Source organism: Vidua macroura, chromosome 2 (genome assembly GCF_024509145.1).
Source record: "Vidua macroura isolate BioBank_ID:100142 chromosome 2, ASM2450914v1, whole genome shotgun sequence".
NCBI lineage: Eukaryota > Metazoa > Chordata > Aves > Passeriformes > Viduidae > Vidua > Vidua macroura.
Window position 1 is genome coordinate 71,848,734 of NC_071572.1, and position 16,840 is coordinate 71,865,573.

At 37.6% G+C, this 16,840-nt stretch overlaps 1 protein-coding gene across 10 annotated transcripts in view; it reads left to right on the forward strand.

Moving 5' to 3' along the window:
• The window catches only part of STXBP5L (syntaxin binding protein 5L), a 182,036-nt gene that overhangs the window by 154,199 nt on the left and 10,997 nt on the right, over window positions 1–16,840 (forward strand). For 6 of the 10 annotated variants that reach the window (XM_054004639.1, XM_054004655.1, XM_054004647.1 and 3 more), the window contains one exon: window positions 8,878–9,048. The exons of the other annotated variants lie outside the window; for them this stretch is intronic. In XM_054004639.1, coding sequence (XP_053860614.1) covers window positions 8,878–9,048 — 171 coding nt within the window. The remainder of the gene's footprint in view (window positions 1–8,877; window positions 9,049–16,840) is intronic. 10 annotated transcript variants of the gene reach the window in all.

Below are 16,840 nucleotides of genomic sequence, written 5' to 3' on the forward strand. Positions count from 1 at the left end.
AGAGATTATTTATCCACTGTTTGGCTGTTGCCTGAGATTGTGCCCATAGTCTGAATATTCAGGGGCTAACAATAGTTTTTGGCCCACACATCTTATAAAGATATTCAGGTCACTGCTTTGAGATGATAAAATATTGTCCATATATCCCATTGGTTCTGGCTTGTTGCTTTTTAGAGAGTGCTGATACATCGCCCACTCTCAGCAGCGACTGCAGCTAATTGGGACATGCATTAGCATTTGGCAGCTTACAGTTCTGCTCCCTTCTTATGATCTGCCTCGTGGAATGTCCTTGCTTTCACTTTGCTTTGAATTGTAAATAGTAGAGGTTAAGTAGAAGTTAAATCTATTTCAGGTGGAGGTGTTGCCTGTACTGGAAATTGTTTGGGGAGTAGTTTGCTATCATTTAGGGGAATAATGTGTGATCTGATGACTCAGGGTGTTCTTGTAAAACCTCAGCAGGACTTTCATGACCTAAAGGTACTTTGGGACTCCACATTGACCTTTATATGACTGATGAAGTTGATCTCAGCTTCTTTTTATTTTGATGTGGTGATTATTATCTCTCCTTGCTGAAGCACTTGTCACCTGTGGATGTTGTATCTCCACACAGAAATGAATGATGTGGCTCATGAAGGGATACACTGAAACTTCTTGATAGTTTTAGCTACTGCAGGTCACAGCAACCCAATGTTTATTTGAGTTGACCAGAAGGAAGACGTGGCAACGCTGCTGCATAGACTGTACAGCTTCTCTATTACCCTTCAGAGGCAGCTCTGAATAATAGTATCTTTATTTTTAAACCTAATAATGTTTCCCAAAGTCTTCTGAACAGATCATCTTCATTTCCTTGCAGTGTTTCACAGAGATGAATTATGGGGATAATCCTAATTTTATTGAATCAAGTGGAGAGTTTGAGATATATCCAGACACATAGAACTGCTTTGGTACAAGAGCTTTCTAATGTTGCTTCACCAGCCACTTCAAGCATCACCTTGTATTTTTCTTTTAGAAAATATTTCTGCTCATTTTACTAAAAGCTTTTAAAGGTTCCAGCTGATCACAGGGAGCCAGACAGAAGCCACAGCTAAAGATGGGGGAGAGACAGTAATTGCTGACTTTTCTAGAATTACTATGAACAGATGGTTTGACTGTAAGGAATTATGCCATCACCTAGACTTTATTAGTGAAAGAACAAAAGGAAATGCAAATATAAATAGATGTCTTTTTTTTCCCTCTTGCTAAGCTGTGATCTTCAAAACTGTAATATATTTTCCCATGCTTTCTGCAGATATTTATAAGCAGTGAATGAGTTCTTTCCCAAGTCAAGTTAATGTCTTCCATTTTATACAGCAGTGAAAATCTAGAAAAATTACCAAATGAGTTCATTTTTTTCTGCATTCCAATGCAGAGGCCTAAGAGCTTTAATTCTGAAAGTTGGGTTCATAAAACATAATTGTAAGGATCTGATTAAGCACCTGGGGTTGTGGGTTTGTGCTTCATTTTGTCCATTTTGGATGAAGTTTGTGGAATCTGTTTGATTTATGTAAATGGTAATAGAGTTATAGTATGAAAGTATCCACCATTTGATGCCTTTGTATTTCATTGACAGGGAAGTATCACTTCCTAGATGCTCCCAAGCCTACAAAACATTGCCTGAATAAATGAAACCTCGTTTCCATTTTAAGAATGAGCAGTGGGGTTATAGCAATTCTTGCTTTCATTTTTCAAAGTATTTACAGCAGATATTAGGCACTCACACCATTTTGAAGCTTTTAATCTGTTTTTGCTTACTACTGCACTGGACAAACTGGTAGATTTTAGATGGAGAATTCTATATTGATTTATCTAGATCTGTACTTCTGTTTACAAGGCTGAAGAACATTTCAGAAATTTTGAAACTATATGAGTTTGCTTTCCTCCTTGATATGACTTTGTAGAAAAGGCAGCCCAGACATCCAGGTGTACCAATGATTTTCTTTAAATGCTTGGCAATATACATTGGAAATTATTTGTATTTTTGCATGATAAGGATTTTAGAGACTGTCCACTGTATGTCTCCTTCCAGAGGGCAGAGGAATTTTCTGTCCTCTTCTCAGTGTGCAAGTACCATCTGAGTTGAGGAATCATCTCAACTCTGCCTCCTGGTAGAGTCACAGCATAATCAAGTTTGGAGGGGACCTCTAGACCCCACAGGTCTAGGTTGTCTAGACCCCCATCCTGCTCAAAGCAGGCCAGGCTACACCAGGTAGGTGAGGACAGTGTCCAGTCAAGTCTCACAGCACTTGATCTGCAGTCTGGCAAATGCCAAATACGGAGGAAGGATTTCAGCCCTCAAGCAGCTGCTTATGCTCTTGTTGAGTCTGTGGAGGATGAGCTTTGCCTTTTCTGCTTCAAGTTTGATCACTATGAAGGTGCAAAACATTGTGAGGAAGGACTAAAGTCTTTCACTTTTACAAAAATGGTTTTAAAACTTTAGTCTTTCAGATGTTTCACATCTTGAGGCTGGGATTTTGATATTCTGGTTTGAGGACCCTACTAGAGAAAAGTCTCTTGATGTTCCGAAGGTCAGGTGTATGATAGCACCAGTTTCTTCCTTCCTTAAGTAGAAGAATGTTTATAGTCAAACATTTTTAAAAGAGAACCTATATATCTAATAGATATATTAGCCCTCTACCAATCCAAATAATCAGAATTTTAAAAAAGCAACAGGACAATTTGGTTATTATAGCAGAATACACGTGTGTTCTGTGGTTATATTTCACAGCAGAAAGGGGCTGTGTTCTAACTTCTAATGTTTCCAGATGAGAAAAAAAATATACAACAAGCTGATCTACTTGGGAATTTTACAAGCAAGTAGTTAAAAGGAAAGGTAAGTGCCTTGAACTATACAAAATACCCTAACTAAAATGATTATAAGTAATACAGTTAAATTTCATCACAAAGGAAAGGCAGTGAAATTTGGTAGCTGGAAAAACAAAGCAGTAACAATCATCCTACATTTAGAAGTTGGTAATAAAAAAATTAAATGCAACTGGCTAGGCTCCAGTGTAACAGGTACTCACTGTTCCCAAGTTCTTTGGTTTTACATAAAGAAGAGTTCTTTACTGAGGACTTCAAAGGTAAGTCATTTTCCACTCCTTTCAAGCACTGCAAACACATACAGGGTATTCTTCCATTCTGGGGTCTCTGTTCACCTCTCAGGTTGTAACATTTTTCATTTTTAAAGCCAGAGAATGAATGCCAGTTTTTTCCATGGTGAAAATACAGGTGCAATGCTGCACTAAGGAGTGCTCAGGACAAGTTGTTGATATTCAGGTGGTCTTGTGGTCTATCCACTCTGTTTGCATGTTCCAGTGTTGTCTTCTGTGCAGCTCAGGACTTATCACATTTCATGCTTATGTTTCAGAATTCAATCAAGTTTTCTGTCTTATGTTTTTTTGTTTATTGCACAAAGCATAGCAACCATTTATGTCAGATTATTCTGTGGAGGCACACTGAGTGCTGTGTGCTTTTTAAGACAGTCCAGTAGTGTTGTGTGATCACTAGAAATTCAGCAGATGAATCTGAGGAGCAGAGTTAGACCAAGTAGTCCAAAAATTTCCCACTATTCTGTGTAAGCAAAGCTAGATTTGTTTGCACAGCCAGGTTTTGATTTTTCAGATATGATAACATAGAGGTGATGTTATGACATACAATAATGTATTCTCAATGTTTTTCATTTGGAGTGTTTTGGTTGGTTTTTTTTGGGTTTTTTTTGTTTGGTTTTTTTTTTTTTTTTTTTCGTAATTTCAGGCAAAAAATAGTAGTTTTAAAAGAGAATCTGTCAGTGATCTGACAATGCACGTAGTGTTTTCAGGCACTTCACAATAATTTCGTTCTCTGACAAATACATCTGTTCATCCTGCCTTCAAAAAACATAGTGGATTTAGAACCAAGTGTATGAGAGGATTTTGTTACCATAGGCAGAATAGCATTATGTCATACAGGCAGTAGGCAGAATGTTAAAATGACAGCATATTATAGTGTTAGAGTGGACCTAGATATTCTACCAGCATGTCATTAGGGCAGCTCTTCCTTCCTCTTCAAACTGATGAACACACGATGTTAAATGTGCATTTTTGTTGGCAGTGCATCTGCATTAACCTCTTCTGCCAGGGCTTTCATCTTCTCTCCTCTCTGGCTGACAGATCTGCACCGAGAGAAATTTGTGTTTCTGATTTTTAAGGAAATTCTTTTTAATAAATTCCTTACAAAAAATTTTTTAATGTTATGGTATCAGTCTGTGTTCTCACTAATGAATATTCACACTATTACACTAATTTGGATTATTTACAGACAAACCTGAGACAGCTCTTGGGGCCATTTGTACAGTTTTAAGATTGCATTTTTTTCTTAACTTAAATGTGTATCTCTCTGCTGTGTAAAAATAAAACTTAGCCACCATCATAATCATTACTGAAAATCTAATTTATTGGTAATGCACAAAAAAATCCCCCAGTGGGAACAGATTGATTTTTCTTCACTTTAACACTAAAGATTGTATTCCTCAACAGCTGTTGAGAAGATTCTGAGACTTGTTTTTCAGGTTCTTTCTCCTCCATATTAAAGCATTTCTCCGGTTCTCTTCTGGTTCTCATCTTCTCTTTTATTGATTACTTCCTTGCAAATTAAAATGATATTATAATGCTTCTAATTATGGAAGTTTATATTTTTTGTCTCAGCCTCTCTCAAATCATTAGGAAGAAGGTTTTCAGATAGTTTCTCTGTTTGAATTTATCCTTTTGTTAGAACTGAAAGAATTGGTTGATCATATTCTTTCCTGTTTTTCTGTGTCAAGTGTAAAAAATTGCAATGCACTAACTGAAAATGAGTGCTTCTTTCTTGCTGACATTTTCATTGCATTTAGCTTTAACAAGCGTTCATCCTTTTTAGTGGTAAATTCTTGTCTCTTTTGCATTTTTGCAGAAGTCAGCAAGTTGTTCAAAAGTTCTATGTTTGTAATCAGGCAGGTTCTGTAGGATATACATGTTACTGTGTGTAAACTAAAATCCACATATGTATATAGAATATTCTCCCTGCGCAACATGCCTCAAGAAAATTTGGCTTAATTTGAGGCTGCCCTGCAGGTTTGCTGCTGTCATGTTGCACATCACATCTCTCAGTAGTTTCATCAGGTTCACAGAAACTGATGTTGCTTCTTCAGTTCCTCTTGATCTCATCATCCCACTGATATTTTGTGTGACTCTCTTGCCTTACATCCAGCACAGTTCTCTTTCTTTTTTAAAGCAATTTGTGGGGTGCACAGGGCACTGAATGGTGCTAGTGTTTGGTAACAGGGACAGATAAAGCATTTTTCATTCATATGGGTAAGCAATTGTAATTCCATGGGCCCAAACAAAGGAATACAAATTCCCCAAAGGAATACAACCATGAACTGCACTGTAGAAGCAGTCCATGGAGAACGTTACAGAATTTTGTGTTGTAAACTGTTACGTATTTTAATACATCATATATACATACAATGATTTACTACTTTATTAAACTAATATAGTTTAATTTGTATTAAATGGACTAAAGAGGTAATTGCCTATGATTACTTCCAATGGCTTGCATGAGCGCTAAATTTTTAAATTAATGCTCAGAATAGCTATAAACTGAGCCCTGGCCATTTAGTTCACTATCCACAGGGAGTAGATAGTGGGATGGCTCTTACACAGTTTGGAAACTGCTTCAAGGATAAGCTCCACTAAACCCTGCTGCCCAAATATATTGCATTAGTGTGGGACTGGCTGAAGGGATCCAGGAGCACTGGAGAGGAGAATTCTAATTCCCTTCATCTCATGGGCAGTAGCACCCATGTGTGTAGGAGGTGTAGTCCCACCCAAAGGGTAGGAAGTGATGGCAAATGCAGTGGTAGAAAAGAGAAGGGATATTTTGTGCAATGTTTTCTTCAGCAACAACTCTTTGCCTCCTCCAGAAGAGTAAGGAGCTGTTGCACTATGGTGTCAGTAGAACAGAGCAATCTGTGCCTTGCTGCTTAAGTCCAACAATTATGTCCCTGATGTCAACTAATGCTCCATATCAATTAATATTTCTGAGTTGAGAGGAGCCCCAGTGGCCATGCGACAAAAGCAGTAATCCAGCAAGGACAAAAGTTCAAATGTTGCTTTTCCTTACAAATCTAACAAAGCTGGCAAAAAGCCGTATTTTTACAAGCCTCCTGTACATGTTCTTTGGGGTGGCTGGGAGACATCTGTCACGGCAAAGGAGAATCAGGTGACTCAGGCCTCAGAGGGGTAGTAAATCATTGCAGTCATTCTGAAAGGCTGAGAGCTTGAACATTCTCATTCTCCCTTAGAAAGTACACTGTAGAAAAGTAGTGATTTTTTTTTTCTTGTCACTTTTCTTACACACTTCATCATTTTTCAGACAATGCAGTAAGAAACCCTTTCTTAAACAGTACATAACCTTTCTTTAGAATTGTTTTGTATCACCTTTTAGCATAAAAAAATGTGAGAATTTTTAAATACACACATAGAATTTTCTCATAGATTTGCATGGTCTTTATCTGCTGGATTCTTTTCAGTTTCTCCATGAAAAAAAAAAATTGCAGTCATGTTTCCTATAATTATCTTACTCGTTGTACTATCCTGTGTTTTTAATAAGGCTTGAAGACCTGCTTTTTTTTTTTTTTTGTATACATTTTAAAAAGTTGTACCTAATGAGAGGAACAGAACAGTGTTAAAATACAGACAAGTTTGTAGCTGATCACTAAAATCCCTCTTCTGTGCATTGTTATAGCACCCACTAATATTTCACCTACATCAGTACTTGAAGGATGTCCCTACAGCTTCTAGGATGAGGCCTGATTTTTGTTTTTCTTCTCAGGAACTGGCTTTGCTTATTCAAAAAAAGCATTATCAAAACAGCTAAAGGGATTTAGGTGCCCAGATCCTAATGATGATTTCATGTGGGTCTTTGAAGGTAACTGAGACAAGCCAGCATACTAGAGAAACATAGCAGCATTTCTCTTATGCTGAGGCATAGTGGGCAGGGGTTTGGATGTGTTGTGGCCATTCTGTACAATGCTCAGTGGAGAGGACTCACAAATGTTGTTGATGTTTCTATAGAATATTATTTTTTTCACTCTGTTATGTTCCTCACCACTTCCTAGGATTCCCCGTGGAGATAGTTAGATATCATGCTGAAACACCTTCCCACAAACTGAATTTTGAAGAAAGGAAGCAGCTGGATGAGGATGTGTCTGTTGCTGAGGTTGAACAGTCAGCCTGTGTCCTTGAACAAAGCCCCCGATCTCAAAGGACTTTCTGCTGAAATATACAAACAGTTCCAGCAAATTTTGGAAAATTTCCTAACTAAAAATGGAATGAGTCATCCACATCAGTTTTATATCTGCTGTTAGCTCAGTTAATAGCCATCTATTAACGAAAAATGACAAGAATCATGGAAGTTGTGTCTCCTACAGAGCTATTTTGTTACACAGTACAGATACTAAATTGCTTTCTAATCTATAATTCTGAACATCTTTCCACTTTTGTTCATTAAGAGTGAACTTTTTTCATGTGGAAAGGACATGACCTGCACATTCAAAGGCTACATGTACCACACTAACACTTTATTCAGCACAGGACCGAAATATTGAGTGAATATAGAAATAGCTTTTCATAATATACACTGGTGCTATCATGGCATGGTAACCAAGAAATAAATTTATCTTGGTACAGGAACATTCATCTTTTCCTTGGATACAGTACAAATCAAAGGGAGTTGACTGAATAGGGTACTTAAATGCAGACCCTTGAAGACTAAGATAATTCTCAGATATAAATAACATTTAAAATTAAGGCAGAAACCTCAAGATTGTCCCTACCTATAGTGTTGAGCTTTTACAATTTTGAACAAAATCCTCAGTGTGCTTGCATGAACTGGAACTTTTGTTTTGCTTATGACCTGCTGTTTACTTAGAATAACCTGCTGAGCAAAAATAATTCACTTATACCTGGGTGTGTATCCTTTCATATGTTGAAGGGGAAATTGTGTTCAGTAATTCTCCTTGTGTTGTCTTGCCCGGCATGAGAGGAAGAAAAATTTCACCTGAACATTTTACAGTCCAGTCCAGTTCTGAACTCTGATCCAAACCCTGATCAATGGATGTTGTGGTTTAAAGACCTGTTGACCAAGAACAGATGAATGCAGTAAGAGTTTGAAGCAGGCATGTTTTGTTTCCCACCCCATGAGACAGCAACATGCGGTGTGCTGATTGACCATGGCCTCATTTCTATAGAGCTGTAGCAGACAAATCAATTGTTCAGCAGTCAGTTTCCTTAGAAGTAAAATAAATCTATGTGATATATAAAGAATAAAATACTTAGCAATATTGTGGCTATTTTTGTAATTATCTCAAATAGTGGCAGCTATTTTCCTGCAGCTTTGGTTCAGGCAGGGAAGATGTCTAGCTCTGAATTCTACCCTTTAGTAAATTATACTTGCAGTTCTTATGAGAGCAAAAGGGAAAGAAAACATTCAAATTTACTTGGTATCTCTTAGGAGACACAACAGCAGGGTGCCAGTGTTACCTTGGTAAATGCCTGTGTGCACAGGTCAGCAAAATGCTGTGGGATCTGCAGCTCTAAGAACACGTACCAGTTCTATGGCCCTTGGGTTTTTTCAAACTATACCTTAAAGATATGGTGAGTTATTTTCTACATACATGTGTTGGGTTGGTAAAATAAATCGGTAGTTATTCACAGAAGATTTGATTTAACCCATTCTCAAGTGTCAGAACACACATTTCTCCTCCATTCTGAATCTTGGGAGCTGACACTTTACCTAGCATTTGTTGCATTCACTTTCCAGATCACGTGAATGGTCACTGCACAAGCCCAACATCCCAGAGCTGCAGTTCAGGCAAACGACTTTCCAGTGCAGATGTGTCGAGAGCAAACCGCCGAGGGCCTGGCAGGCCCCCCTTCAGGAAAGCCCAGTCTGCAGCCTGCATGGAGATTTCTCTCCCAGTCACCACAGAAGGTGGGTGGCAATGATTGTTTTGCCAGCTATTTGTGAATTTCTCACCAGATGTGAAAGGGAATAAGTTCAGCAGGATTCCTGTCTGGGTTATAGCCTTGAGCTAACTAACACTTTAAACTGTGATAGGCAATCAGCAACACCATGATCCTAATCCTCTTTTTGTGAGGAATATTTGTATCCTAAGCCACCCACCTGCAGGAGTGTATGCATCACAGTTACAGCTGGAACCAGTGCTCCCTGATTTCCACACTATTTAATGAAGACAAGGCAAGGGGAATTATATCACTCAGATTGTCTACCTTTGTATTTTTAAATGCAAATTGTTTCAAATACCTTTGTTATTAGTGGCACATGGCTAGAAGATTTGATTTTTTAGTTTTTATAGTAACATAAAATAGCAAATTTTTTCCTCCACATTGATGACTTATTATGAATATAACATAATCCTTTCATATAGCTCTCTTTATTTGCCACACAAACATGGTAAGTTACACTGTAACAGCTCCTGATGGAAAATATACCACTGCTACAGTAGTTTCTATTGCTGAGTGTTTTTCTTCATCCTATGTAGTACCAAATTCTTCTGGAATTCTTGTACGCTACTTGTACCTGCCAAGGCCACAGTATTATCTAATCCTTTTATGCTTCTTTCTTTCTTCCATCCTCCCAGAGTAAATAGGGTCACTGGTAGGCAGAACCCACAGCCACCTGTGGTCCCACTGGCTCTTGTGTACAAAACATTTAGTAATACAGTGATACTTTTGATGGCATAATGTTGCGTTCTGCATATCTCTGTCATGAAAGATTCACTTTATCTCATTCATCATTATTTATAATACCTATTAAGTTTATTATAAAAGTGTATCTCTTTTAGAGATAATAATCTAACTTGCTTTCAGGCTTGAGAAGTAAATTGACATTAAAAATTCCTATTTGAAAGCATCACTTAAATAGTATTAAAACTTTCAGTAAAGTCAGTGAAACAACTGTTGCCAAGAGCAAGCCAGACAATCTCCAGAGTCATTTATGTCAGCATGTAATGTGATGGGGCATGGTTGCAGTTTGTCCTTGGGTGTGTGGATTTGTGTACAAGTCCCCTTTTAGCAGGTTTGCTGACTAAAATAGTTTTCTGATTATTTGTAGACTCTTAGTAAAACAAAGCCTTCTGTCCAGCTTGTCTAAACTATTTTTCAGTTGGTGGTATTAATTTCTTGAGTTCTACCTCTAGTGCCTGATCTGCCTGGAATGACTGACATTCCACTGTTCTTCATGTATCTTGAATTTCTACACAAACTGCTTTGTCAAGTGGTTTGATGTGTTTCTAAAGGTTTTTCTACTAAATAATATGGTGGAAGGTGGTATGATGCTTGAAAGATTCTTAGTCTGGGTGAGGGAAAAGGAAGAAGAGAAGTTAGAAGGTTTGAGAAAGAATATGCTGAGAATAAGAATTTTCTCTCTAATGTGAAAGTGGCTTTGATCAAAACCTGGTTGAGCTGTTCCAAAAAAAATTAGAAATTTCCCCTCTTTGCTAAGAATTTATTGGCTACTTATGAGCATATGCTGCAACAAAATAATAGATGTATTCCCAAGAAATTATTTCCTTTATTTTTATATTCTCATGAGGTGAGTCAGGATACATGTTTTATATCCTTTCTAGAAGGTAGCATTTCAGGTTAGAATTTGGTAGGATTTTATTATTCTACCAGAGTAGAATTTTGATTAGTTTGCTATCTCAGAAGGACTTCTTGGACATTAAAAAAAAAAAAGCTTTTATGTGTGGCTAAATGGTTCTTACCTTTTTTAAGCCTGTCTCAAAGGCACTGATAATACTTGGAGGTTTTTTAATAATGCTTCCAGTTCCTGTTCTTTACAACCTCTTCCATATGATTTGATTAAAAAGATAATACATTTTGGTAAGTAATCATAAGACATATATTAGAATAATAGATTAATCTTCTCCCCTTGCATTTGATTTCAAACTCTACTTACTCAAATCTGACCTCCTGGAATACAACAGGAGCTGTATTTCCAGCATTTTCATCAAGTCTATATTCAACAAACTTTCACACAATAAATTCTTGGGACTTTGTTACAGTGAGCTGATTGGCAAGATTTTGCTGACTCTCACCCCTTTACTTCTGCAGAAGGATTCCTGATATAGACAAACATTTTTGAAGAACGTCTTTGCACTGATGAATCATAGGAAGGAAATGGCGGGGGGGCAGGGAAAGGCAGGGTAGTTGTCTGCTGGTTGAAATATTGCAAACTGCTCAGATTCATACAGTGCTGATATTTCTGCCACATTCATAGCAGAATAATTCAAAAGCCAAGTAGCAGTGGCAGAGAAGTGTGCATCATTACTGTTACTGCCTAAACCTATGTTTTTCCCAGTCTCCTCATCATCCTCTTTTATGCTTTTTGAAATGTTGCATGTTGTCTCAGTATCTTCTGCTTTCATTAATGCACTGCTCTCATGGATGTAGTAAAAAATTCTGTAGTTCTTCAGTATTCTATATCTAATTTTAGCAAAACAATTAGAACCTTGCAAATTCTCAATAGCATATTATCATTTATAAGGAAGAGATTTTTTTTTAATGTGAAACACTGGAGCAGGTTGCCCACAGAGGTGATCCCTGGAAACATTCACGGTCAGATTGTTCAGGGCTCAGAGCAACCTGACCTAGTGGAAGCTGTCCCTGTTTGTTGCAGGTGGGTTGGAACCAGATGACCTCTAAAGGTTCCTTCCAGCCCAAACTACTCTATGATCCCGTGATCACTGAGTCTAAACAATTCTTTCACATACTTTTGATTAAGCAGTATATTTCTTGAGATAATGTAAGAACTTATGGGCATTGTAAACAAACCCACAAATACAGGAAATTCCATTACTGAGCTTCAAGTCCCTTTTGAAAAGAAGTTTTTGAGATTTCAGAAGTTAGTGATTATATTTCTTTGATAAGGCTTTCTTGCACAGAGTATAAACTACATTTTTTTATTATGAAGTTAACATTGTGCTCTTAAACAGCAATAAAATAACCCACATGAATGCAAATTCTTCATAGCCAATGAAATCCTTACAGAGATTTTGACCCATGATAGCATTCCGTAGAATGGGAATGTGTTTTGTCTTCAAGCTTAGTGGATTTCTTTGAGGGCTGTAGCCATTTGCATTGCTCATTGCATTGTTTCAGTCTGTTCCAGCTCTGGGTTCTGACTAGCACCCAATTTTTTTCTGTAGGTCTTCACAGAAACACTGAAATAGGGATTAAATTGTTTGTTTAGCTTCCTGGGGAAAATGTGTGGCTCGACTGGTTTGCCTTCTATACTGTGGCACAGACCCAAAATAGTCCATCTCAGCGTAAGAGCTAACATCATAATTTTTAAACCTGCAGAGATCCCAATCTGATCAAGAATCGCAGTGTAGATGAATTGATCCCAAACATCTGCTTCTTTTCTGCACAGGAAAAGAAAATTTATTTTGTTTGAATTTTTAATTGCAATTTTAGATTAAAGAAACCCCTGAATTAAAGAAAACAGTGGCATTAAAGAATAAAAATAAAATTGCTGTGGGAGGGAGCTCAGTGTGGTTGTACTTGTGTAGCTGTTGGGTTCGTGGCTGTGTGCACAGATCCACATGCTGGCACACATTTCTCTTTTGTGTGTTATGAGAAGTCTTTCAGATTTGATACTTCTTGGTTATTGGTTGTTTTGGGTTTTTTACAAACACTGCTATTTAAAGATGTTTTTCATTCTACAAATGTTTCTCTCTGGCTTGTGCTGGCTAAGTCTGCCATTTTTTCCTCCTTGTCTGCATCCATACAGAAATCTGGGCATTCTGCATACATATATCCACCTGTGGTTCCGTCATACAGCATGGGAAGAAAGTAAAGACAGAGTGGAGTTTTTCCTTTGAAGTGTTGTGTTTGGAAATTCATTTACTTCCAGCAGCAGTGATAGAAAACTGTCTTCCTTTTTTTACTATTATTTTTATTCCCCACTATGTAGTTTTTAATTAGTCCAGCCTAATCACCTTGTTCTATGAAGGCCATTCACATATTGGTGTTATAAAATTACCTCTGAACCAGGAATCCTAGCAAGGTTTTGCTGTGATTGTAATTTTCTAAGAATGCTAAGAAGAAAGACTTGGAATTTGCTTTAGCTTTCCTGTAAAACAATTCTGTTTCAGCACTTAGCTTTTGGATTAACTCTTTTGATTATATGTAGTTAAAATTCGATACAGAGCACTTGAATTGAAATGTCACTGTGAGCTGGCAAAACGAACCACTCAAGTAGTTACTATTTTTAGTAACCTTATCAAAATTCTATGGCAAGTACAACACAATTTCCATTTTAACTGATCCAGTATATTTTTATACCTGAAGCTTTTCTTTTGTGTCTGTATATGCATAGGATGACTACAGTTATTCAGGGATAAATTGTTTTCTCATCTGCATATTTTGTCCAATTTGTTTTGGAAAATACACAGTATTTGGTATATACTATATATTTTAAACTTTCTTCATTCATCAAAAGTATTTGTGAAAATTACCATTTAAAAAAACCCTTTTAGGTAGCCTGATGGACACTTCCAGGTAAGTCCAGTGTGCTGTAGTTAGGGTCTAGAAACATGATATTGAGTAGTTATCTTAGAAAAAAGGCCACTGCCTGAGGAAGCAGACTCGCCTGGTGTCATGCTGAGCTTTGCAGTGTTTGCTGTGTAATTTATACAAAATTTATATAATTTTTCTCCTGTCAGTTATGGCTGTGCTATTAAGCCATCTCCAGCAGTGCTGGATCCATAACACATTGGAATTTTTTGCACTGCATGAGTAAATGTGGCCATGAGGTTTCCTTCCCATGCGGCAAGGTGGGGGTAAAAGAGGGAGGTTTCTGTTTTTATCACTGGTTCTTTTTCTTGAGTCTCTTGGGTCTGAAGCCCACATGTGGATGCAAGGTAGGTAATGATGGCCAAGAAGATGGTTGGTGTAGTTTTTAAGGCAGTGCTTCTTAGGCCTCCAAGGAAACAGAAAAAGAACCTGATTGCTTGATCTAGAAAAATATTGGGAAAATAGCACAAAATTATTCAAATGCATGGCTGGGTACTGCAGAGAGGAAGGGAATAGTCAGCTGTCAGTGTCTCTTGAGAAAAGGACAGGACATAAATTACTAAGGCAGAAGCCTGACTTAAGGAAGACAGCTAGGGATTCATTTTGATCACAAGGGTAGTTAACTGCAGAAATTAATTCTCTGAGGAGGTTATTGCTTCTCTGGCAGGTTTTCAGAACAGCTCATGTTCTCCAGCACATTCGCATTGCCAATACTCTCTGTGTTGCAGAGTGGATCATTTCTGGTAAACTTCCTTGCCCAAGGAGCCAAGCCAGACTGACTCTTACCTGATGCCCTGGGCATGGCACAGCAGTCCTGGGGCCACGCTTCATGAGGTCCCTGAATGCCATGGCTTTTCACAGCTGGACTTTCATAGCATATGGAAAAGCCCTTAGCTTGATTTATCGTTTGTTTTTTTTTTTCCCCTCAGGGAGGGGCTGATGGTGTTAATTCTTCCTGTAAATCATTTCAATTTTGATAGCGTTTGAAGTTACTTTGCCATCAGTGTAATTGGTAAGACTTATATATATAACAGGAAAAAACTTAGAGACACTATGGTAAACCACAGTCCCCACTAACTGTTCTATTTGTCACCATATTTCTTGTCTGTGCAGAGGAGCAGATGAAAATGTTGCAGAGAAGACTTGTTCTAGATCTAGAAATGTGTTTCTTACTTTCCTTGGAGTATGTTTTCTGTTAGGATCTACTAGGATCGACTTGATTTCGTATGAGAATCTGCAAATTTTCCTTGTTTTTAAAACAAGCAACTCAATGAAAATATTGCTGTTCTTACCATCACTGAATGTCTAGTCAGTTTAGTCAGTTTTCATTTAAATAATTATTTGATTCCAGGTGAAGTTAATTTCACACTGTACTCTAGGCATGTTGAAGTTGAGGGTGAGTTATGCCCTGCATACTCAAATTTAGCTTTTCTCCCTTTCTAGCTATCACTTCAGATCAACACAAAGTGCTTTTCTATATCCATGGTCACTTTCCTTGGCCTGCCTCTTCCACTCCCAGTGCCCCTGGAGGTTCAAGTTTTGTGAGTCTCTGAACTTTCACCCTAGTGACAGCCTGGGGATGAGGCTGAGGTCCCCAGCACCATGGGTGGCCCAGGTGAGAAAGATGTGGAGGCAGGGATGTTGCCATGCCATGGCTTCATCATCTTCCATGATGCCTTTTGTTTCCACCTTACCCTTGAGTACTTCCATGTATAAAAGGTATACAAGTTACTCTTTCTGAACCATCAGTGTTATGAAAGATGCTTCAACAGAATGGATAGTTCAGGTTGGGGTTTCAATTCTAGAGAATTGTGATGTCTTTGATTAAAAAACAGATGTCTAAGCGCGTAAAGTAAGTCCAAATTGAGCTTTTAGTGATGTTAATGTAAAGACAATTTGCTTGTGTAAGTCAAGGGAAGTGATTCATACAATTAAATATGGAAGTTTGATAGATTCTTACTGCAAAGATATTTTGCATTTTTATAGATATTAATTCTACTTTTTCAACTTGAAGAATCATTCTGCCCTGACAGTTCCCTTCTGATTTTAAAACTTGCTGAACTAAAACATAAGCCTCAAGTTTACTATATTCTGGAAATACCGAAAATCCAGGTCTACTGTCATGAATCTATTTTGTGTTTCAAGCATTTATTTGCCATCCATTCCATCAGTGTTGTGTCAGTGGGAATTCCATGAAACCTTTCAGGTTACACTGCCTTAATTGTAGCAACTTCAGGGCAATACATTTCAGAACTTTCTCCGGGGAGGGTCAAGCATCCCACAGCTGTGAGCTCCATGAGAGCACAGACACGGCCATTCCAGTGAATGGAATGCTCTGCAAGCTACATATCCACAGTATAGTTTTAGGTTAACTTATATAAGTAGATCTGGTAGGAGATCATTTGTAGTAAAATTCCAGCACATTATTTGTGCTTAGGACAACTTCTGCTGCTTTCTAGTGCATTGTGTTATGTGGAAAGCAGCTTTAGAGTGGTACTGTTAAAATGTTGGTTTTATAGCTAGTGAAATGTGCAGTGTTCCTTAATCTGTGTTACGTCCTGCCCCTTTCTCCTCGGTGTTGCTGAAGCATTGCCATCAGCACCATGTTTGGTCTCTGTGTCTCTGTGATGTTACTGTGCACAAATTCATGCTGTAAGTATAATTCCTGTACCGCATATTTCCCTTGACATTCAGAGCTTTGAATGTTTTCCTGACTACATAATTTTGGAAGTGACAGATTTCTCTTAAAAATGTAAGATGATGGTCTTAAACTGGCAAATGTTTTAAATAGTTCCATTGGCCTCTGTTAGGTTTGGTGTTTGGGATTAAAACTTTTAGAGTTCTCCAAGTGAGGAGAATATAAATAATTCCACTTTTTCCCCCCTGATTATATTGATTTCCATGTCAAAAAGGTCAACTTTTGTATATATTTCATAAACAGATCAATTACTCATTACTTTATAACCAGGAAAGAACCTATAAATAGCATCCAAGACAATGACAATCAATTGCAAAACTTCAGTAATGAATGTAAATATTTGCTATGAAAATGTTGATCTTTGTTACTGGTAGGCTGGGTTTTTTCATTCCTCTTAACAAGTGATGCTTCTATTTTTCTGATTCCTAACTTCATAAAGAAAATCACTTTGTTAGTCCTAATTCCACTGTTTTATAAAAATCCCAGT